Here is a 25,417-nt window from a genome sequence, read left to right as displayed (position 1 = left end):
GCCTTGCGAAAGTATTCGGCCCCCTTGAACTTTGCGACCTTTTGCCACATTTCAGGCTTCAAACATAAAGATATGAAACTGTAATTTTTTGTGAAGAATCAACAAGTGGGACACAATCATGAAGTGGAACGAAATTTATTGGATATTTCAAACTTTTTTAACAAATAAAAAACTGAAAAATTGGGCGTGCAAAATTATTCAGCCCCTTTACATTCAGTGCAGCAAACTCTCTCCAGAAGTTCAGTGAGGATCTCTGAATGATCCAATGTTGACCTAAATGACTAATGATGATAAATAGAATCCACCTGTGTGTAATCAAGTCTCCATATAAATGCACCTGCACTGTGATAGTCTCAGAGGTCCGTTTAAAGCGCAGAGAGCATCATGAAGAACAAGGAACACACCAGGCAGGTCCGAGATACTGTTGTGGAGAAGTTTAAAGGCGGATTTGGATACAAAAAGATTTCCCAAGCTTTAAACATCCCAAGGAGCACTGTGCAAGCGATAATATTGAAATGGAAGGAGTATCAGACCACTGCAAATCTACCAAGACCTGGCCGTCCCTCTAAACTTTCAGCTCATACAAGGAGAAGACTGATCAGAGATGCAGCCAAGAGGCCCATGATCACTCTGGATGAACTGCAGAGATCTACAGCTGAGGTGGGAGACTCTGTCCATAGGAAAAAGCTGAAAATTTGACTCATCTGGGGGTGCTTCAGCAAGGCTGGAATCAGGCAGATTTGTCTTTGTGATGGACGCATGAATCAAGCCAAGTACAAGGTTGTCCTGGAAGAAAACTTGCTTCCTTCTGCTCTGACAATGTTCCCCAATTCTGAGGATTGGTTTTTTCAGCAGGACAATGCTCCATGCCACACAGCCAGGTCAATCAAGGTGTGGATGGAAGACCACCAGATCAAGACCCTGTCATGGCCAGCCCAATCTCAAGACCTGAACCCCATTGAAAACCTCTGGAATGTGATCAAGAGGAAGATGGATGGTCACAAGCCATCAAACAAAGCCGAGCTGCTTGAATTTTTGCGCCAGGAGTGGCATAAAGTCACCCAACATCAATGTGAAAGACTGGTGGAGAGCATGCCAAGACGCATAAAAGCTGTGCTTGAAAATCAGGGTTATTCCACCAAATATTGATTTCTGAACTCTTCCTAAGTTAAAACTTTAGTATTGTGTTGTTTAAAAATGAATATGAACTTATTTTCTTTGCATTATTTCGAGGTCTGACAACACTGCATCTTTTTTGTTATTTTGACCAGTTGTCATTTTCTGCAAATAAATGCTCTAAATGACAATATTTTTATTTGGAATTTGGGAGAAATGTTGTCAGTAGTTTATAGAATAAAACAAAAATGTTCATTTTACCCAAACACATACCTATAAATAGTAAAACCAGAGAAACTGATAATTTCGCAGTGGTCTCTTAATTTTTTCCAGAGCTGTATTATCTATTATTTAATAAGAAAATAATAAGAAATAAATAATAATAATAATAATAATAATAATAGGTGTTAAGTTTAATTCCCAGTTTACATATATATATATATATATATATATATATATATATATATATATATATATATATGGCCCAATATGTAGACCCAACATAACACCTGACGTTGGACCAACGTTATGAAGTTTACTGGGGCGCTACAGTAGCTGTACACGGTCTGGCGTCGATGCTGTGCATTTAGTTACTGTGGCAACGGGGTCAAACAAATACCAGCTTCATGATTGGTGAATTCCTCATACTGTACAATGACGTAACATGCTAGTCAGAGGCGGGAAGTTTAAAATGGTTGTTTAGATATTGTTGATTTATTAGTTTGCAGTGTATGATTAACATTAAAAATGCAGACGGCTGATAAATAAAAAAAAAAATTCAACAGAAGATCACATTCAGAGCTATGAAAAGGGGACGTTGCATGCAGATGGTGGGATTCTGTTTTGCTCAACTTGTAATGTATCTTTGGATTATCTAAGAAAAAGGTACTATTGACAAGCATCTTGACAGCGCAGTACACAATAACTAGAAAATCTAACTTGCAGTTCAAGCTAAACAATTACCGAACAAGTCGGTCACAATCACAGGATTGTTTAAAAAGAGCACAAAAAGTGGAGAAACACGTAATGTCAACACATTTGAATTAGTGGAAGCCTTTAGTACAGCGAACATACCAATACAACGGCTGGTCAATTAAATATTACAGAGTTTTATAATGAAAAAAAAATCCCAAATTGTGGAGTTGTGTCTACAGTGACACTCAGCCGAGAGTATCTCCCTAAAGTGTATGCAGCACAGCAAAGTTAACAATTACTTTCCACTAACAATTACTTTCTCCGCTTTGACTGTCTTGCAGGATGCTGTGAGTCTTTGGGTAAATCAAGACCCCCCACCACACACACACACTTTCGTTGTGACATACTCAGAACCGTACTAACCTTTTCTTTATATACTATAATAAAGAGTGTGTAAACCTCGTGCTGAATAATTTAGCTTGCTTTATTTGTGCATATAATTATCTTATTGAATAGAGCCTCCGCTGCTTCATTTTTGCATGTGGTGTGGCTTCCCCCTGCCATGCGGTAATTCTGGTCATTTATGGCCATTTAGTGCCTGAGGCCCTTAGTGCTTTATTCATAATTCATAGTTCTACAAGAAAGCATAAAAGCATGTCAGCCATAATGTTAAAACCCTCTTGTTTTAGCAGTTGTTTTAGTGGTTGTTTTAGTGTTGGGTGAGCTTCAAGATGGGCATTTGGCCTGCCAATCAGACCTAATAGTTGTGGAATAGAAGGGCAAAAGCAGGAACTGTGCTGTTGAAATGCAAAGTGACAAGCAGCAATCAAAGGGTATATCCAAGTATCATAGTAACACAGGCTCAAAGATCAAGGATGCATAAATAACAGTGGCAGCTGGTCACTTGACACACAGTGGAGGTACATTGTAAGAGAGTTGGGTTTTTATATATACAGAGTGTGTATGTGTGTATATATATATATATATATATATATATATATATATATATATATATATATATATATATATATATATATATATCTTTAAATCTGTATTAATTCTAATTAACATTATTTAATATAAACTTATATTTGTATTATCATGCAATGCTGGCTCTGATGATCGGCCTTGATTTGGCCTCCCTAGTGCATCAACATGCACAACTGTTGAATGAATTTAGTTTGATTTATTTATTTAAATGTTATATATTTATTGGAGTTCATTAGTTAATTAGTTTCTGTTGAGTCCCGCTTGCATAATCGTGTTCGGTCTATTTGTCCATTTACTTTCTTTTATTCTTCTATATGTTGTATTGTCTAATTTTATCTGTTCTAATACTTCAGACTTTACATCATTTATGTCATGTCCTTGAATGGTGAAGTCTCTGTTCTCTCTGTTCCAAATGCTTCTTGCCAAGTTCCTGTGCTGACTGCAAAATATATTCTCTCCTTGTTAAATTCTGCTGTGTGCATTCTTTGTAAAGTACTCAATACATTGTAAAACACCGGAACAGGCCACTGTCGGGAGCCAGCTTTCACGGAATACTTCCACGCCATTATTATTATTATTATTATTTGTTTCTTAGCAGACGCTCTTATCCAGGGCGACTTACAGTCGTAAACAAATACATTTCAAGAATCACAGTACAAATAATAATCCAATTAAGAGCAAGATAAATACAATGACTTCATATTTTGTTGCGTTGTAAAACTCCACGGTCTCTGGTATTTATTTTCACTAGTCTCGATGCTAATTGACTGACCAAAGCAGTGCAGCTGGCAAACAGGCGCCAGCCTTGAAAAGGCTGATTGAAAACAATAGACTCTCAGTCATTCAGTCAGGCAGAGAGTAGAGACTAATTGAATTACAGCTAAACACATTGCGGACTGGTAAATAAAAATAATAAAATAGAATACCGTTCTGTATAATGAAAATACAATTGTTTTCTGTGTGGCCGTCAATGTGACTGCTCCCGGGGCTTTTAGGTATAATGTAATATATCTCCTTTATTTCTGCACTCCCGCGTTTCATGCTTTGTGAGAATATTTAATACATACGGGCAGAAAGGTACACGAACGCAGTCCCATATGTGTTACACGACTGGAGAAAATTACATTTTAAAACCAAAAACCGCCAAAATGATGGCTTCTAGTGTTAAATTATGCAAGACTGACTTCATGTGGATTGTTTTATTGGAGTTTAGGCTCAGCTATGATGTCAAGTGAGGTGTCCACTGACAAAGGCAGTGTGAAACCTAAGGCTGGTGAAACTTCTGCAAGTGGCAATGTACCATCTGTTTACCAGAATACCTGTTATTTCAAAATATAACAGTAGCCTGCTACAAAGCAATACTGTAATGCACTATTCTGAGGGGAAGGTAGCCCTCTAACTTTGTCTTTGCAAAATTCTATTGGTTCATTATTAATAAGTATAAATGTTATAGTACAATGTGGTGTAAACTCACTAGATGCATTTGTTTTAGTGTAATTACCCTTATTTTTTCAAGTTAGCACAGGCTTTGAATAAGATGGAAAATTAATATGTTATGGAAAAAAGAATATGTTTAAGAAAAATGTCCAGGGACTTAAGTGTAGCACATATTGCTTGCTTTACAGAGAGGCCAGAAGACAGGGAGAGTTGTCAGCAAGAAGAATGGACACCAGACACCAGATTCAGTAGAATACAGCACAGCCTAGAGAACCCTCTTGTGATGCTGTCTTGCCTGTTTCTCCAAGCCTCCTTCCCATGTTTTGATGGGTTGAATACTCTCTGGCAGAGAGATGAGCCATTTATTCATATTCTCAAGTGGAACTAGATTCCTTGCACATAGTCCTTCTCAGGAAATTTATCAAGCCATAAATAATCACTGACAGCAGATCCGCATACCGATGTAGATGTAAAAGTTAGAGCAAACCAAAAGGACAGAAATGACCTAGTAATTGGTGTGAAAACAAGGCAATATTTAGAGGAATCCAGGGAGAGTAGAAAATTAGGAAGGGATGAGACGAATGTCTTCTTTGATTCTGTCAGAAAATACTATGCAGAGGCAGATACTTATATTGCCAGAAAATTGCCATTGCATGATGAGGTTTTGAAACATGCTGAAGTGGCTGACATTAGTCAGAGAACAAGTGCCAAATTTGCATCTGTGCTGTATTTTTTAAGAAGTTGACCTCTTGTCATATGACAGATTAGATCATTTGGAAAATGAGTTTGCTGCATATCAGGTGTTGAATGTTCCATCAGATATTCATGTCAGACAGCGTACATACTGCATGGTACAAGATTGGAAAGATCACATTTGCAGCTACAGGCCAGCCAAAGTTTGCTCTGTTGACTAAGGTGATGCTAACCATACTGATTATACCACACAGTAACAGTGATACAGTAACGGTGATATTCAGTATTGTGCGTAAATTGCACACAGAATTCCGTCCAACATTGTCCAGGAAAACTCTAGAAGCTCTGTGTGTTCAGAAGCTGAAACTCTTTACTAGTAATAAGAAATGCTTTGAAGCTACATACAGTAAGCCTGTACTGATGAAGTGCAAGAGTGCCACCAACATTAAGTTGCGCATGTGAATAATCAGGGGCATGCTAAACCCCAGTGAGAGACATTCCTTGGTAATCTGTTTGTCACAGAGGTGGCATGTAGAGTTTTTTTTTGTTTTTTTTTTTTTTTTGTAAATCTGTAACTTTTATTTTAGAGTACCATTTGAGATTTAAGTACCAACACAGTATGTCTATGCTGGTAGTTGCATCATTATGTTAATTATGTTAAATAAATTATATTTAACAAATCCTTTTTTATTTAGAATTTTGTACACTACCCCCAACCACCCCGCACTGTTGGTGCTAGGGTTTTCATTTTCAAATGTTGGCTCCCCTGGGAAAAACCATCAAAATGCAGATTATTTTTCCCGGGAGGGGGGAGTAATGGGAAAGGTAGATTCAGCCGAGTGTTCCTTCGGCTCCACTCTGAGCGGTGGGATATGTGATGGAAATAGAATTATCTTTGTTGGTAAATCTCCCTCCTGACCTGTGAGGGCACCAAGTAATATGAACAGAGTACCCTGGACTGTTTGGCCTGACAGTTAATTCCCCGGGTTAAAAGGAAGTCGGTCATCTAGAAAGGGGGCGGGAGCTTCGGTGCACTAATGCATTGACCTGGAAGGGAAATGATGTGGCAGCAGCGGATTGGAGGAGTGGCTACAATCATTTACCAAGGGGTTATGTGTGACGGTACAGATAGGGGACGAAGCGACGTAATCTGTTCCTTTGTTTTGGTTAGAGAAACGACCCGAAAGGACCACAATTGTGATTATTCGTACTGTGAGTGTTTTGTTTGTTTGTCACTAATTTTACTATTTGTTATTATTAGTAGACGGCTAACACGTTTCTGGAGCTTTTGCCAAGGGCCAGCACAAACCCAGAACAGCACTGTACCTGTATCACGAATTGTATTGTACCTGCACCACAAGCACTAATTCACTCACTAACAGACTTGTGTATGTGTTTTGTGTTTCGTGTGGATGTATAAAGAAAGGGACTATTATTTTGGGACAAACCCGGGGATTATAACTAAAGTAATACATGCCACTGTATTACTAGCATCATTTATTGTTTACTGTTTGTTTTGCCATCAGGCACTGGAATTACAAATCATTAAACAACATTGCACCTAGATTATAATTGTTTGTCTGTTTACTGATCACCTGCACCTACACACTGTTAACCACTTTGCCACAAGCATATATGGTTCCTAAATGTGTTGTATAGTAACCATAACCCTATGTGCACTGTAAGGAGTTATAAGCTAGTTTTACATTTGACCTTAGAGACGTCAAAGGCCACAGGCAAGGTGATTTTTGGATAGAGCATATATGGGTTCCGATCTGTGTTCTATAGTAACCATTCATCTATATACACTCTGTAAGGAGTTATAAGCTAGTTTTACATTTGACCGAAGATTTTGAAAGGTTTTTAAAGAAATGTGTCAGGTGGCCATATTGGTTTATAAACAAACACCATTTTTTTAAAAAAAAGTTTGTATTGACACAGGGATGATGCTTGTCAACTTTGGAGTTAATCAAATAAACGATTTTTCAACTGAAGCAATTTAAAATTTAAGAAGAAAATGTAGGTCTGCCAGCCATCTTGTTTTACAAAAGTACACCATTTTTCCCTATTCGAATTCCATTGTCCCCAGGATGATGCCTACCAGGTTAAGAGTTAGTTGGTTAAACGAATTGTTTGATGTCTGTGCACGTTTTGGCAAATTTGGTGGCAGCCATTTTGATAGTAAAATGTATCGCACTTGAAGCAGGTTTGGTTGCTTATGACATATGAGAAGTTTCAGATCAATCAGTTCACCGGTTTCCCAAGAAGAAGATTTTGAAAGGTTTTTCCAAAAAATGTGTCAGGCTGCCATCTTGGTTGACGTAAGAGTGCATTTTTTTTTTTTTTTTTTTTGCATCTGAACTGTAATCTACACGGGATGATACCTGCCAAGTGTCATGTTGATTGGTTACACCACATGCGAACAGCAGCAGTTTATTTTTGGGCAGAAAAATGACAATAATAATAAAAAAAAAACTTTAAAATTACAACAGGCTTTCCAAGCCAGCTTGGAAGCCCAATAATAAGAATAGTTTCTGCCTGTTTTTTGGACTCTTTTTCTATAGGCTGAATCCAACTCCTGATGTACAGGTGTTTTATTGTGTTGCTTCAGAGACACCAAATCATTGCCAACTATTACTGCTGCTTTGTGGAATTCTGATTTTTATTGAGGTTCTTTCAGTTTTGTAACTGTTGAATCCCAGATTTGTAAAGGTACAACCTGTCAAGTTTCTCGCTTTTTTTACAGTATTTCTACTAAAATGCATGCAATATTTACAGTAGGCTCCATCAAATTCTGCAAAGACTAAATACAGTCAGCACTCAGATATCTGTTACACAGATACACGTAGTACATCTACATGGAAGCCTGTTTATTTTAAAACATTCATTTCAGCTATGCATTTTTGACATTGTATCTTTTTTGTGTTCCCTGAAAAAAATGACAAGTTTGTCTTTTACTGATGTGTTATTCCCCCAACTCGTGCACTAACAAATTTCATACACGTCAAATCATATGAAATAATCAGATATGCGTCACACTCGTTTAACCTTCACTGAAGTCAAAATGTTATAGGGTCAGATATGTGAGTGCTGACTGTAGTTTGTTTCTTTTGTTTATTTCTATTATACACTTCTTTCAATAGTTTTTCAAATCAATGGATTGTGCATGTCCAATAAATAACTAATACCACTTTGTTCAAATCTAGTAAAAAAAAGTATTTTTTTTAATATAGGGTTTAAATCTAAAAAAAAAAAAAAAAAATGTAAATGTGTGTGACAGGCTGGCTTTAGTGATGACCTCAGACCAGAAATGAACACACAGCACTGCGAGTGAAAATAATGAATGAAAGCGCTGTGGCGCGGTTTATTATAAATAAAAAGGTTTGAACAAAACTCAGGACACGGCACTTTAGCCAAAATAAACAGACAAACAAAACGAACAGACACTAACAAACAGGGACGAATACTAAACAAACACGTACCACGTAGCAATTGCTTTTTATACTTTAATTATCTCCTCACTCTCTCCTGTTCCTTCCCCGAACACACAACCCCGAGTGAATGAAATGTGAATTGTGCTGGGATTCAATTACCAATTAATTATTCACTTGAATCCCAGCATGTGAACTAATCTGTGAAAACCCCGTGTTCACATATTAAAGTACTTTAAATGCACGTGAAGTGAAGTGCAATCCCCGTGCCTAAATCTAATTATATATTTTAAATAACTTTTGCTACACACACCCATTTATATCCCATGCAGCCATATCTATGCACCAACATTAACACACCACAAGCAACATATAACACAGAAATGCACACAGGGGCGGGGTACATTGCCACAATATGGTAGATACTAAACTAGGATAGCAACACTAAAAATCTAAATATTTTTTTACAGTTTTTGCCAGGGAAAGTTTGTCTTGAAATGCTTCTAACATAAATTTTACATTTTTTATTTTATTTTTTTTTTAAACTTCCTGTAACAGGGCGAAGCCATGTTTTGTTATTTTTATTTAAATGTGTTCTGGCAGAGGCAAAGTCGACAGCTCGTCCTCTGTCAGTAGTATTTAAAAATACTTGTGCAGATTGTGGCCGAGGGGTGATGAGATAGTTAACCCCTCGGCCATAGTAAATAAAAGCCTCCAGTTCTCCCTTCTCTGGGTGGGTGTTCGGAGGAGCGAGCGAGAGCGAGAGAAGCGTGTAAAATAAAAAAAAAAGAATAAGTACGATCATTTTTTCTAATCCGCCGATACTGTAACGTTGTGTGAAAATGAAGACAGACGGAGACAGGGATTGCAGTTCTCGAATTCACAGTTTATTATTTACAGGTATTTATTTAGTCACTGCCAGCCGTGACCCACGCCTCTAAAACAATAAACCTTGCTGGTTAATGATGTCCCTCTTAAGTGTACTACTGACTCCTCTCTCTCTCAAGAACCAAAACCTTCTGCTGTTTTTACTGTTGCCAGCTCGAGCTCTCTTCTTTGTTTCACTTCCGCAAGGAACGTTTTTTAGCCATATTTTTGTTGCTTAATACACAGTGAGCCAAATTGCAGCAGTGATGAAGAAATGTTTGCTCTAATCAACATTTGGGCTGACGGTTTAATCCAGAGAAGCTTGGATGGAAGCGTCAGTAACAAGTTGCTTCTGGGGCATTGATATGTGCATTGTTTACTTGCTTCTGTCACCCAGGTGAAACCTGCTTTATCAAAAGTAGTGCGACATCACGTAGCTGACCCGTATGACACTGGGTCCTGACACGTGTAGGTTCCGACCCAGGTGGAGCATGCCAGTTTGAAGTCCTCTTAGTTAGTCCCCGAAGGCTCACCTAGTAAAAGCACTGCCGCTCAGCATGCAGGGCGAGTCATACTACCAGAGATCACAAGGTCAAATCCTGGTTGTGCAAGGCAGTCGGTCTTCACTGGGGACTCTGGGAGGGGGGCACCGCATTGGCTTTGGCGTTCCCAGGATTGGAGAGGTGCCCACTAAGTCCCTGAGCTGTGTGGGCAATTGCCGTGGTGAAGGAGAATAATAATAATAATAATTGGGCATTCCAAATTGGGAGAAAATCAGGAGTAAAAATAATTGGATTCTAAATTTAACGTTTAACGTTTTTAAATGTTTGCGCTTTGGTGCTAGACTTCCGCAATTCCGTTTTCAGAACCTTGTGCGACTCTCTAGAAATATACACGTAGTGTCTTTCTAGCAACAGAACATAAACACATAAAAACTACTTGTCTGATGGACAAAGTAGAACTTGTTGTCCCGGGCATTGGGTGATACGAATTGCACACCCGAGGGTACATTATGCCAAAGCACTGGTAGGTACCTATAGCGGTTGTAGTGCTTCAGTAAAATATGTACTGAATACCTAGTGTACAAGACAGTGTAAGAGAAGTGCTGTGGTAGAATATGTTTGAAACAAACAGAATATACGCTAACACTAATAATTTTAATTTCCCCCCTCCAGCTTGTGTATCCAGGAGGCAGAACTTTAATTTCTTCATTCACCATCTCGACAGCAAAGAGTTGTATAGCGTAAGTTGTATTGAAAGAAATGTCTCAAAACCCATCTGCTGTTTGGGATTTTTTTATTAAATGCCCAGATGACCAAAAAAAGATTGAATGCAAACTGTGCAAGCGACTGTTGCTGTATCATGGGGGCACAACCAATCTCCAGGGTTACTTGACAAGCCTAAGTTCATATTATTATTTTTATTTTTAGTAGTAGTAAAATATGACTGTGACCGATAACCTGCTTGGAACAGTGACTGTTAAACAAAGCTTTGTCAGCTGCAATTATTTTAATTGGCTGCCAAGATGCTGGTGCAATGCAAGCTTACTGTATATATCGCAAGCAGCATCAATTATGTATAAATAAACAATGTGTATTTTTATTTAAATTATAAAAACATGATTACTGTTCTATATAACGTATTTTAAACTACATGTGTGTTTTATTCCATTTATATGGATTACCTGTAAAATAACAGGATTTTCAATCCAATATAAACAAGTAGCTATGGTGACATAATCAGTAGATGCAAATTAGTACCATTGAAGGTTCTTCCTTCGGTAATGTGTTCTGAACCTTCAAAGGTCAAAATGTACCCTTCACTGCAGCCCTATTAATCAATTGTTAAATCAGCACACTTTTCACACTAGAAGCCCCGTGGCAGTCATTTTGGCGGTTTTTGGTTTTAAAATGTAATTTTCTCCAGTCGTGTAACACATATGGGGCTCTGCGTTCGTGTACCTTTCTGTCTGTATGTATTAAATATTCTCACAAAGCATGAAACGTGGGAGTGCAGAAATAAAGGAGATACATTACATTATACCTAAAAGCCCCAGGAGCAGTCACATTGACAGCCACACAGAAAAGAACTGTATTTTGATTATACAGCACAGTATTTTACTTTATTATTTTTATTTAACAGTCTGCAATGTGTTTAGCTGTAATTAGATTAGTCTCTACTCTCTGCCTGAGTAAAATGACTGACAGTCATGTTTTTCAGTCAGCCTTTTCAAAGGCTGGCGCTTGCCTGTCAGCTGCGCTGCTTTGGTCAGTCAATTAGCATTGGGACTAGTAAAAATAAATACCAGAGACCGTGGAGTTTTACAACGCAACAAAATATGGAGTTGTTTTGGATCAGATGGCACGGAAGTATGCCGTGAAAGCTGGCTCCCGACGGTGGTCTGTTCAGGTGTTTTACAATGTATTGGACCTAGCAGCCATCAACTAATGGGTACTTTACAAAGGATGCACGGAGAAGAATTTACCAAGGAGAGAATATATTTTACAATTAGCACAGCAACTTCACAAGAAGCATTTGGAACAGAGGGAGACTGCCAAGCGTGTACCCACAGCTGAAGCTGGCAACCCCACTGTGAGCCGCAAGAAACGCCAATGCCAGGTTGGAAAGTGCAATAAAAATAAAACTTCAGACAGCTGTGCCCTGTGCAGAAAGGCGGCGTGGAGAAGCGTATTATCTGTGTCGATTGTGAACAGCCTTAGACTTAAGGTAAAGGAATACCTTTACGGAAAAATCGAAAAAAAGAAAAGGAAATTAACTTTTTTTTTTTATAGCTTCTTGTGTTGTGTGCTTCTGTAAAATGTTTTTTTTTATCTATGTTGTTCAGTTGTTTTTGCTCATCTGATAATAAACCGATTGCTGTTCAAAAGTTCAAAATGTATTGCTATCGTTTCAGTTTTATAAATATGTATGTTGTAAACCGATGTCTGTTCAGATGTTTATTTATTTACATTTTCTTGTTTTGGTTTGTAAAATAAATGTTCATATATATATATTGTGGCAATGTGCCCCGCCCCTGTGTGTATTCTTGTGTTTTATGTTGTGTGTGGTGTGTTAATGTTGGTGTAAAGAGATGGCTGCACGGGATATAAATGGGTGTGTGCAGCACGAGTTATTTAAAATGTATAATTGTATTTAGGCATGGGATTGCACATCACTTCATGTGCATTTAAAGTATTTAATATGTGAGCACGAGGTTGCACATAATTAATTCATGTGCTGGGATTCAAGTGAATAATTGATTAGTAATTGAATCCCGGCACAACAGTGTATATAGATGCACATTTCATTCACTCGGGGTTGGGTGTTCGGTGAGTCGTGAATGGGAGAGAGAGGAGTAAAATAAAGTAAAATCATTCAAAATAATTCAGAACAATTGCTATTTACGATACTTGTTTGTTTTGACTCATCGTGTTTGTTTGTCTGTCCGTCCCTGTTTGTTTAGTGTTAATCCGTTTTGTTCGTCTATTTATTTTGGTTTAAAGTGCGGTGTTCTGTTTTGGTCAACCTTTTATTTTAATTGTTTCTTAAACCTATTGAGTGCTGCCATTTGCGTTTTCAGTTTCAACTCCACTACTGTCTCTGTGTATTCCTTTCTGGTCTGAAGTCATCCACTACAGTCTGCTTGTCTCACACACACACACACACACACACACACACACACATATATATGCATCGGTTGTTCAGATGATGAATAAAAAAAAAATAAACAAATTACATCCAACTGTTTCTCCTTTAGTTATACTATGTACAGTGTTTTGAATACAGTTGTCAGAAAGACTGCTGCGGGGCTTCTAGGTATGACTATATCTTCGGTCTTTCTAGTGTTAAGGGTTAATTGTATAGTCAAGTCTCATGAGAACTCTGATTGCACAAATGGCCTCACTACACAATTTAACAAGGACCCAGTCTAGCACTGTGTGGCAGGATAGCAGCAGAGGGAAGACTCGGAGACAGAAAATGCAGTGAAACCAAAATATTTTAATTGACAAAACACAAATAAAAAGGCACGGTGGCCAACCAAAAAGACAAACACAAAAACAGGCTTTAAACATAAACTATACAGAAAGAATCACTCACTCTCTCACACACGTCTTTTCACTGTTCCAAACACTCACCCACTAACATACCCAACCACTCCCTTTTATACAGGTGCCTGGGCTAATTGGGCAATTCGCACCTCATTAGCCCAGGCACATTCCACACATTCCTCACACAAATTCACTGAACCACACCCCAAACTCACTCATATCCACTCTAAACAATACAAAAAACACAAAACCACCACAAAATAGGCTGCACCCCATCACACACTGGTATATATCTATCTATACTAAAGGTACATAAATCCTTTGCAAAATCTATAGACCCTCCCCACTCTTTTACTTGCCTTTCTATATCTAAGATCACACACATGCTTGCCACACTTGTATTATTTGGGGCAATTTAAAAGCAGGTAAAAATAAAAAGCATGGACAATGCACATTGCAAACCTATACGTCACACAATATTCAGTGATGCATGTCATAATATCATTTTTCATTCATTTTAGAAAAGTGATGAATTTACAAGACAAATCATCCAGGCAATTGCCCAGTAAGGACGGTGCAGTCTTGTCTCTATGGATGCTATACAACAGAGTCAGGATACTTATTCCGATCAATTAATTTATTTTCAAATTAATCAAATTTAAATTTAAATCCACAAGTTTTTGATTTCTACTGACTTGTATATCAGATAAGTTGCGGAATTGTTTCCTTTCTGCATATTCCTGCTCCCAGGCACTGACTGCACCTTTACCATTTAAAATGCCTGCTGTTAAGAGTGATATAAAAAGATTACTATTACACAGGGACTCATAATGCAAGGTTAATGCCTCCCCCCCCCCCCAAATGAGTGAAAAGTCCCATTGAACATGGTCTTCAAAGTTTCTATCTTTTGTGAATTCGCTGGTGTTTTTTCAGGTTTCCTGAATCTCTGAAACTATTCCCACAGTCAGAGCAGAGATACGGTTTCTCTCCTGTGTGAATTCGCTGGTGTGAAACAAGGCTGTGTGACTGGCTGAAACTCTTCCCACAGTCAGAGCAGCTATATGGTTTCTCTCCTGTGTGAATTCGCTGGTGTTTTTTAAGGTCTCCTGAATCTCTGAAACACTTCCCACAGTCAGAGCAGAGATACGGTTTCTCTCCTGTGTGAATTCGCTGGTGTGTTTTCAGGTGTTGTGACTGTCTGAAACGCTTTCCACAGTCAGAGCAGCAATATGTTTTTTCTCCTCTGTGAATTCGCTGGTGTTTTTTCAGAGTTCCAGAGTCACTGAAACTTTTCCCACATTGAGAGCAGCAATACGGTTTCTTTCCTGTGTGAATACGCTGGTGTTTTTTCAGGTCTCCTGAATCTTTGAAACTCTTCCCACATTCAGAGCAACAATACGGTTTCTCCCCTGTGTGAATTCGCTGGTGTTTTTTCAGGTGTTCACACTGATTGAAACTCTTTCCACAGTCAGAGCAGGGATACGGTTTCTCGCCTGTGTGAATTCGCTTGTGTGCTTTCAGGATTCCAGAGTGACTGAAACACTTCCCACAGTCAGAGCAGCAATACGGTTTCTCTCCTGTGTGAATTCGCTGGTGTGTTTTCAGGTCTCCTGACTGTCTGAAACTCTTCCCACAGTCAGAGCAGGGATACGGTTTCTCGCCTGTGTGAATTCGCTTGTGTGCTTTCACGATTCCCGAGTGAGTGAAACGCTTTCCACAGTCAGAGCAGAAATATGGTTTCTCTCCTGTGTGAATTTGCTGGTGTGTTTTAAAATGCCCTAACTGGGTGAAACCTTTCCAACAGTCAGGATATTCTCCACCACCCGCCCTTGCTGTAGCTGCTGGACTGGAACCTGGAAAATATGAACAGATAAGAAAGTAAGAGGGGCTGCTTATAGGCTTAGGGCATGTGGCTAGGTAGTGGAATGGCTTAAAGCATGTTAATTTCAGCTGTGGAGGCTTGCAGTGGGTTACATTAGTTTAGAAACACAAAGTTAAACTTAAAGCCTGTAAATGCAAAGTCAGTAAACATTGATGCTGGTGAAAGTTGTAAGCACTTTTTATACAGCCTACTTAATTGATTTTAGTTCAATAACTAGAACTCCTCCCATTTGAACAATCCATTGACGTCAGATCATAACTCCAAACCATGTGCAGTTTAGCCGCGCTTCGTTAAAAAGAAAATTGTCTTTAAAGCTTAAAATGCATCCACACTGGACAGAGCGACGTGAGGGAAGTCGCCAAATGTCAATCCACACCAGATGCAACTTGGAAATGATCCAAAAAGACTGGAAATAAATACAGTGGCTCTCAAAAGTATTCACCCCCCTTGGACTTTTACACATTTTATTGTGTTACAACATGGAATCAAAATGGATTTAATTAGGAGTTTTTTGCCACTGCTCAACACAAAAAAGTCCATAATGTCAAATTGAAAAATAAAATCTACAAATTGTTCTAAATTAATTACAAATATAAAACAGAAAATAATTGATTGCATAAGTATTCACCCCCTTTGCTATGATACACCTAAATAAGCTCTGGTGCAACCAATTGTCTTTAGAAGTCACATAATTAGTTGAATGGAGTCCACCTGTGTGCAATTAAGGTGTTTCACATGATTTCAGGTTAAATACACCTGTCCCTGGGAGGTCCCACAGTTGATTAGTACATTTCCTAACAAAAACGACATAATGAAGATGATGGAACATTCAAAGCAAAACTGGAATAAGGTTCTTCAAAAGCACCAATCAGGGGTAGGATATAAGAACATTTCCAAGGCATTGAATATCCCCTGGAGCACAGTAAAGTCCATTATTAAGAAATGGAGAGAATATGGCACAACTGTGAATCTGTCTAGAACAGGCCGTCCTCAAAAACGGAGTATCCTGGCGAGAAGGGCACTAGTCAGGGAGGCCACCAAGAGGCCTATGGCAACTCTAAAGGAGTTACAGTCTTCCACGGCTGAGCTGGGAGACACTGTGCATATGGCAAAAATAGCCCGGGTGCTTCACAAAACTGACCTTTATGGGAAAGTGGCAAAAAGAAAGCCATTGTTGAAAAAAACTCACATCAAATCTCGGCTAGAGTTTGCCAGAAGGCATGTGAGAGACTCTGAGACCAAGTGGAAGAAGATTCTGTGGTCTGATGAGACCAAAATATAACTTTTTGGACGCTAAGCCTAACACCGCACAACATCCTGAGAACACCATCCCTACCGTGAAGCATGGTGGTGGCAGCATCATGCTATGGGGATGCTTCTCTGTGTCAGGGCCTGGAAAGCTCGTGAAGATAGAGGGCAAAATGGATGGAGCAAAGTACAGAGAAATCCTGGAGGAAAACCTGCTGAAGTCTGCAAGAGACCTGGGACTTGAGAGAAGATTTATCTTCCAGCAGGACAATGACCCCAAACATACAGCCAAAGCCACACTGGAGTGACTTAAAAACAAAAAGGTCAATGTCTTGGAGTTGCCCAGTCAAAGCCTGGATCTCAATCCAATTGAGAATATGTGGAAAGAGTTAAAGATTGCTGTTCACCAAAGGTCCCCATCCAACTTGACGGAGCTTGAGCAATTTTGCAAAGAATGGGCAAAAATTGCAGTGTCCAGATGTGCAAAGCTGGTAGAGACTTATCCAAATAGACTCATAGCTGTAATTGCTGCCAAAGGTGCCTCTACCAAATATTGACTCAAGGGGGTGAATACTTATGCAATCAATTATTTTGTTTTGTATTTGTAATTAATTTAGAACAATTTGTAGATTTTATTTTTCACTTTGACATTATGGACTTTTCTGTGTTGATCAGTGGCAAAAACTCCTAATTAAATCCATTTTGATTCCATGTTGTAACACAATAAAATGTGGAAAAGTTCAAGGGCGGTGAATACTTTTGAGAGCCACTGTACATGACCCCGCCCATGCATTCCTATTGGACATACTAGAGATGGGCTGTCCCATTACAAAACAGGTTTTGTTTTGATAAAAGGTTACCACCCTGACCTCCGGCAACTACACATTCCTTCTTTAATCCTTTTTGTTAATTTTAAAGTGCAACATTATTATTATTATTATTATTATTATTATTATTATTATTATTATTATTATTATTATTATGTTGTTAAGCACTACATAATCACCATCTTCATTATTATTATTATTATTATTATTATTATTATTATTATTAATAAAATCTGTGTTATTATGCGCAGATCACCACTTACCTTGTATTATTATTTACTTTTATTTAGTTGTTCTTTTTAAAACAGTCCGGTGAACTTGACAGAAAATGCTTTATAAATATGGCTTATAATCTTCAAAACTATATATGAGTTTGGTAATGTTGGGATGTGTCACATAGAATATAAACGTACTTTGTTTTACAACGTATAGAATAGTAGGACCTCGATTATATTTTTGTTTGGTGAATCTCCACAAAACTTCGCTTTACGCTTATGTAAAGACCTTCTTGTCACGGATTTGTGGCACAGAACAATTTAGTGAACAAAACGTTATTTATCATAAAAACAAACAAACCAAAAAAGAAAAAAGCCATAGCTTAAAATTAGGTCACATGTTCAAGTTGTGTGAATGCGGGACATTTTTTGTGTCATTTTTAAAAGCCAGCAAAACTGCACATTTTTTATTTAAATGCTGGATATGTAGACTGCATGTATGCTCCGGTTTATTTTTGCTTATTAATAAACCTATTTTTATGCAACTTACACAATCGGAAAGAAAATGTCTCGGTCTTCTGGATGTCTTTGTAGTCGTTCAATTTGCAAGCATTATGGATACTACTCCACCTCATAAGTTAACTTTTCTGTTTTGAGGTGTAACGTGTTTTGAGGCGTGACGTGTTTTGAGGCATGAGTGTTTTGAGGCATGTGTTCGACGTGTGTCAAGGGTGTTACCTTTCTGATTGGTCAGATTCATTCCAGTAGCATGAAGACAAAAAAATAGAAACAGATTCTTTTAGCGACGCAAAATTTTCTCAAAGCGACATCGCTCGCTGCTGGTGTGGATACTCCCATTTGACTGCAGTGACTTTTAAATTATTCACTCACGTAAAGTGTGGATGCAGTTTTAGTCTTTTAGTCCACAGGCTGCTGTTTTGTTTAATGCATTTTCTGTTCTCTTGCCACTTGGTGGCAGGACTAATGAAGTGCAGCTGATTCAATGGTAGTCAGAAAAAATCAGGCTTACAAAGCTGCAACATTTTTACATTATTACACTGGGACAGTCTCATGAAAGTAAAAGCTGGTTCTGACTACCATTGTATCCATGATTTGGCAGTGAATTTATAAAGTACTTTCATTTTTCTCCCCCTTCCAGTATAATATCCCCTTCCACCCCAACACAATACAAAGAGAAAACACCCTCATCTCCCAGAGCAATATCAACATTAAATCTAAATCTTAAGTTCACCAGTAGCGAGTCTTATCTTGCAATGGTTGGAGAGGTACAGGAAAAACAAATACCTAGTAATCGAACCTATATGCTCTCTTCCTCTCAAGCACACTGTGAAGATCTCGCAACCTAGAATGACAATGTCACAGCTACTGGGAGTCACTCACCTGCTAGACTGCATTCTGAATATGACCGCCTGTCTTCCTTTCCATCTTGTGTGCTGTTGGGAGAGCCTTTCTCTCCAGCACCTTGCTCTCTCACGCAGATTCTCTCCAGCACCACGCTACACTCTTGTAGGCATACAGGCGCCAGCTCAAGGATGTTTGGTTTGAAGTCCTCAGATTCTTCCTTCCCTGGTTCCATGTAGTCAAACTCTACTTTCAGGTGCTCCTGTTTAATTTCCAGTGCCTTTTCTTGTTTAACAGGAAGCAGTTCTTCTGTATGGGGGATCTCCAATTCATTGGGCTCAGCTTTAATCTCAGAGACGTCTGGCTGACTGCTGTCACATTCCATTTCACAGAGCTCCTGTTTAATGGGGAGGCAAGCCAGCCCAGAGAACTCCACACTAAAGGGAACAAGTTCAAGTTCAGGGAACTCCTCTTTAATTGGGACAGATTCCATCTCCACACTGTCCATGGCATCACACGGGATTCTGTTTAGTGGCTGCTTTAAAAAAATAAATAAATAAATAAAAACATTCCAACCATTTATTTATTTAGTGATTAGTGATAAATATCTGCGGCGATTACAAATTTAAAATGACAACTCTGGTGAGAGTTTGCCACGTCTTTGTAAACTGGGAATTAAACTTAACACCTATTATTAAATAATAGATAATATGTTGTATTAGAAACTGTTATTACATTTTAAACACAAATATAATTGCACATAAAAATAAATTGCACGACAAATGATTTATTTATTTATATTAGGTTTTCTTCATACAAATAATACAGCGAAAGAGAAATAAATACATGTATAATTTGTATGTAAACAAGTCTCCTATATATGTATAAAAAAATGTTACTGCAGCCAGATTATGATTCTGACTACATACTGTGTTGTAAATTTAACAAATGATAACCATAAAGTACACATTCGTGCATTTTACTGAACTGACTGTTGGTTTCACGTAATAAGTACACTTTTCCTAATAAGTGTGCTGTGTTTTGTTTTAGTATGTAATTGTTGCAATCAACCTACTTTAAACAGCATCTTGTAATTTCTTTGCAGAAACATCAGTCTGGATTGTTGGGCAGTTTTATGCACTGGGGGGAACGCCATGCCAGAGAAAGGCTTGGGCTGGACTTGCAGCTGCCAAACTCCTCTGTCCACTGGTTCGGACGAAGGGGGGCTTAAGGGGCGTTCACACCGGACGCTGCGTGCATGCCGTCTGCTTGCGCGCCGCGCTGCAGTACTGTTCACACCAAACGCGGCAGGGTGAAGTCAGTGGGCGGTTGTTACGTCACGGCTGCAGGTACAGTGGCTTTTGGTTGCCGAGCAACAAACAGTAAATGCCAGCGGGAAAATAAAACTCTTTTGACAGAACTGAAGACACTGACAAAAGACAAAACTGAGGAGCGAAACACAACCACCACAATCACCCCCCTCTTTTTATTAATTTTGTTAAAAACTGTTAAAATATATGTACACCAAATAAAACGTTTTGCTTTATCTTTTAAAAGTCTGTCTGCAGTTAATTTAGCAACAAAAAAAAATGCTTACGTTATAGTAGCAGGTGCATAATTATTTTCAATGTGGAGTTTAGCACAAAAAATATATATTATCTCATTTAAGTAATTATGTATATTTAATATTCACTTACCTGGTAATCCCATTTGTACACCCACAGTCCTCCCTGTAACTATTAATTGTTGTATTATACAACGCCAGGAAATCTGAAATTAAGCTAACAGCTTTTCCTCCATTTTATTTTTTTATTTCTTCCTCGCAAAGGAACCTCCTACTTTTCCGATTGGCTGTTGGTAGGTTACGTCACGACGCAGAGCGGCAAAAGCTGAACATATTTCATCTCTTCCGCTGCGCGTAACCGCCTTCATTGAAAACCACACTGCGTCCGGTGTGAACGCCCCTTTAGGTGGCATTTTTTTGTTTTATGATTTATTTTTTAATTCCCCTTCTTCCAAACCTGATATCCTGGTGATTCACACTGGAGGCAATGATTTGGGTAAATTGAAAAGTGTGAAATTAGTTAGAAAAATGAAAAAAGATTTAACAAATTTGCATGAGCTATTTCCAAATACAAAAATTATTTTCTCGTGCATCACCCAGCGACATCTTTGGAAAGATGTAATGGCATTTCCAAAAATAAACAAAGCACGTAACTGGGTGAACAATGTAATTTCGGATTTTGTAAGGGGTTTAGGGGGGGGATTTGGCACCCCGAAATTAATTATGATCAGATTGGGCTTTTTAGGGGGATTGGTGTCCATATGAATGACACTGGTAGTGATATATTCCTAAAAAAACCTCCAGCATGGAATTAAACCACACCTTCTGTAAATATATCCTTCCCTTCCCATACCCACCCTTACACCTTTGTTTTATTGTATATATTGTTTTGTATTGTATATTTTGAATTGTGTACATGTATTGTGTATATTGTTTTGTTTTAATAAAAGTGTATTTTTAAATATCTTTGTTATTGAGAAATGTATATAGACATAAGTATCACTGTATGGTATGCAATGAATGCTGTATCATATATTTATATTATATTCATAATATAATTATATTTCATTCATGAGATCTTGTGCAAAACATAATTAAAACAAATCAGATAATGTTAAGAGCAAGTTCTCACATGGAGCTTCACACAAGTAAAAGTATAACCTGTGATATGACATTTTATCTTTCCTGAAATACAACGACCGGTGAGTGGGGACTTTTATTGTAGAAGTAAGGATCAGAGATTTGCACAGGGTACTGCATTAAATTGGAGAGCTATCTGAATTATTAGTACAGCATTTGGTGCTATACGAGTACATCCACCATGTCAACTAGGATTACAGATGTTCATATAAATAATTTAACTGCACTTTAGGACGGTATGTATAGGAAGCCAATCGTTTTGTGCGTTTCTCAAATTATATATAAATCTAAAATACCATCTTCCTCTAAAAACGTGTCTATTTTCTATATTAAAACAGGTTTATATACCCCACATAGACTTGATTAAAATGTCAAAAACAGTATTCTCTACATGAAGTGTTTGTACCCACTTTCCCACTCCATTTATTGAAAAGGTTCAAAGTCACCGAGCAATTTACCGTAAAAATCAGGGAGGGGGGAGGGGGGCTGTGTGTGTGTGTGTGTATATTTTTTTTTGTGGAAAACTGTAAAAATGTTTTCAACAAAAACTTGATTTTTGTGACCTTTTATGATTTTTTAACTGTAACTGATCGAGACTGTAGGCACCTAACCTATATGGCACAGGGGAGTCAAACTACCGGTGTTATACCAAATAGTGTCACCTGGCAGTGTCCCCTGCCAAATAGTGTTGCCAGCAATTGTGTCTCATTGAAGATTACGACTAAAGCAACAATGTGCAATAGACTGTATAACTATCATATTGATTTGATATTTTAATTGCGAGTGACACTTTTTGGCAAAGATGGAGGAAAAAAATATTGTAGGCCTGTGCAAATGAATGTGTACTGACTACAAATGAGGCACCATTCTTCCGATGACGCTGCTTGGCACAACACCGGTATATATATATATTTATACCAGGCAGTTTGGAGACTACAAAAAATGATTAATTAAATAATATAGGCTAGGTAGTTGTTAGTTTAGTTTGTATTTATTCTGTATTAAGTATATTCATATAAAAAAGACAACCAGACGGGATCAATCAAACCAAGTAGGAATTTGCTTGCATTGTTCAAGTGAAGTATTGTATTTATGTATAGAAAACGAGTCGCAGTCTTTCTTTAACAGACAGTGTCATCTTACTGTAAAGGCACCTGAAATCATAAGGCAGTTCAAGAATTGTTGCTTATATTGCTATCCCTGTCGTTCTGCACTCTGTCAGCCCTTGTTAAAGATATAAAATAACGTACCCGATCCGAAGCAAGTGCAAAACTTGCCCCAACATTTAAGGTAAAAAACCTAAATATTTTAAAACTAGCAAGAGATAACTAGCAGAAGTTACATTATTGTTTTAACTTATTTTATTATGGTTAAACTTTGCCCTCTAACTCAGTGGACCACAATGTCTTAGAAGAATAAGACCATACTGTTTATACTGTTAAATGTATACTGTGAAACTTGTTTTATTCCGCAAAAGAAAATGTTTTATTTTAGAAAGAAAGCCAGTGCTTCTGACATGGCAAACATTTTGAACTGCCTAACGTAGGGCATACTTAGCTTCTAAAAAACAGTACTTGCTTTTCTTTATTTAACACTTTTTTGATAAAATAAAATACATGTGGGAATTACAGGTGTAGCACTGTGCAGAGATGCCATTGGTAGCAGTTGTGCCATTTGGTGCTACTTGCATGTATTTGTAATTAATCCTGCTCAATAAGTACATATTGAACATTGTATGGTGAAACACCTGCCTGATTTTGTAGGTTTGCAATTACTAAAACTGTTTGCTTGGTTTTTTAAGCTTCTTAATTGTTAAAAAATGCATTTGCCTCTCTACGCTTTGCAGTTAAGTCCTTCTGTTTGCCTCCCACTTTTTTAACAAAGCACAGTAGTGTGAACTGGGTCTTAGACGCCAGATTGAGACACAACATTTTTGGACAATTACTTGACATTGATTAAAACACTGAATTGTTGTACTGCTTTTAGAGAGTGAAATAGGTATAGGTACCAAAACTTGACTCAGTGTCACTGAATAAGAAAGTTTACTAGTCCAGATTTTATCTACATTCAGCGAGTATAATTTAGATTTTTGGTAATATACAGTTAAATAAAATAATGCAAATGCTTTATTTTTTACAGTTGGTTATTAGTTATCAACATTATAAACAGCAACGATATTCAAATAATAACGTCTCGAATAGTAGCTATATTTATCCTTTGGCCCATGCTTTAAAAAAAAAAAAAAGTCCTATTGCACTTTTGTGATGCTCAAATAACTTATTGGTCAACAAGGAAATGTAAACACGTTCAAGAAAATCACATTTGACACATTTAGCTCTGGTAAAATAAACCGTTTTTTTATGTGCACAAAGGTTTCAACGATTGAGATGTTTCGACACAAGCCCTTTTTCTGCACTATGTTTACTTTTCTTTCTACACAGCTAAAAAGCTTTTGTGTAAAAAAAAAAAAAAAACACACAACTTCATTTTTGTACACTGCAGTTATACCTCTTTTCAAACACACACGCACACATGTTATATATATATATATTACACATTTTTTATTTGTTACATTTTAAATTGAATCGGCCTTGTTGGTTTTGTAAACAAAGCCTGGGTCTGCAACACCCGTGCGTCGCAAACAACTAAACTTTAATTTTTAAAAAAAAATATGTAACTCACTTTTTTTTTTATCGTCCACGCCTAGCAAACTGGTGTGCAACACCATTTAAATAAATAACACTATTAATAATAATTCAAAATGTTTAAGTCGGTTGTGTCTTTCGAGTGCTTGCATTCTCCCTTAATACTTCACTGCGCTCTCATCATCTGACTCGGTCACATGAGGCTCCACTATGTCCGACTCCTGACTCAAATCAACACCTCCGGTCATTTTTTCTTTTAAGTAACAAAAACGCTTATTCACTGCCAAACATGAACTACTTTGGATGTGTAATGACTGCAGTAGAGGATGCTGACCTTAAGGTTTAGGGTTTTGGTGTACGAAGATGATTATTCATTGTTTTTATTAACAATAATATGATAGCCAATCAGAGTGCAGTGTCCTGACAGGAGAATTTCGTGTTACCTTTGTAAGGAAGAGCACATTCTGTATCCAGAGATCCTTGAGGTCATGTTCTTATAGCGCAAATTTCCGCAGTTCTGCACAGATGCGCGTACTTCGAGGGCTGCTGCGTGACGTCACCAAGCTCCACCCTCTGAAATCTGTGCAGATGCACAGCACAGCGCAGCTCTGAAAAGTTGCTGCGGAAGGCGGGCTGCAGCTGTGAACCAAAGAGACGATGCAGAGATCATGACTGACCTGCCAATCGTAATTCAAATACCTACTAAAACTACTACTGCCCCCTTGTTAGTAGCGGGGACGGCATATTATCTTTATGCAAAGAAGGGTGAACAGCCTTGTCAACGCTATTATTAAATAAATGGTAACACTTTAAGCAGCAGTGTGGAGTAGTGGTTAGGGCTCTGGACTCTTGACCGGAGGATTGTGGGTTCAATCCCCAGTGGGGGACACTGCTGTTGTACCCTTGAGCAAGGTACTTTACCTAGATTGCTCCAGTAAAAACCCAACTGTATAAATGGGTAATTGTATGTAAAATAATGTGATATCTGTATAATGTGATATAATGTATAATGTGATATCTTGTAACAATTGTAAGT

General features: G+C 37.9%; 1 protein-coding gene across 5 annotated transcripts; it reads right to left on the bottom strand.

Moving 5' to 3' along the window:
- Window positions 1-7,774: 7,774 nt before the first annotated feature.
- On the bottom strand, window positions 7,775-25,018 carry LOC131737284 (zinc finger protein 501-like). Of its 5 annotated transcripts, none has more exons than XM_059025384.1 (3): window positions 24,825-25,018; window positions 19,072-19,570; window positions 7,775-15,351 (listed from the first exon to the last, which is right to left on the bottom strand). In XM_059025384.1, exons 2-3 carry the CDS (start codon window positions 19,538-19,540, stop codon window positions 14,399-14,401), a joined length of 1,422 nt encoding a protein of 473 aa, XP_058881367.1. In that variant the 5' UTR covers window positions 19,541-19,570; window positions 24,825-25,018; the 3' UTR covers window positions 7,775-14,398. The 5 variants fall into 5 exon arrangements, with proteins under 5 accessions (XP_058881367.1, XP_058881368.1, XP_058881370.1 ...); XM_059025385.1 differs by having other exon boundaries at window positions 19,072-19,567; XM_059025387.1 differs by lacking the exon at window positions 24,825-25,018 and adding an exon at window positions 24,419-24,813.
- Window positions 25,019-25,417: the final 399 nt, after the last annotated feature.

Source organism: Acipenser ruthenus, chromosome 6 (genome assembly GCF_902713425.1).
Source record: "Acipenser ruthenus chromosome 6, fAciRut3.2 maternal haplotype, whole genome shotgun sequence".
In the NCBI taxonomy this organism is placed as follows: domain Eukaryota; kingdom Metazoa; phylum Chordata; class Actinopteri; order Acipenseriformes; family Acipenseridae; genus Acipenser; species Acipenser ruthenus.
Note: the sequence above shows the minus strand (reverse complement) of the source record. Positions and strands in the feature narration are given on the sequence as shown.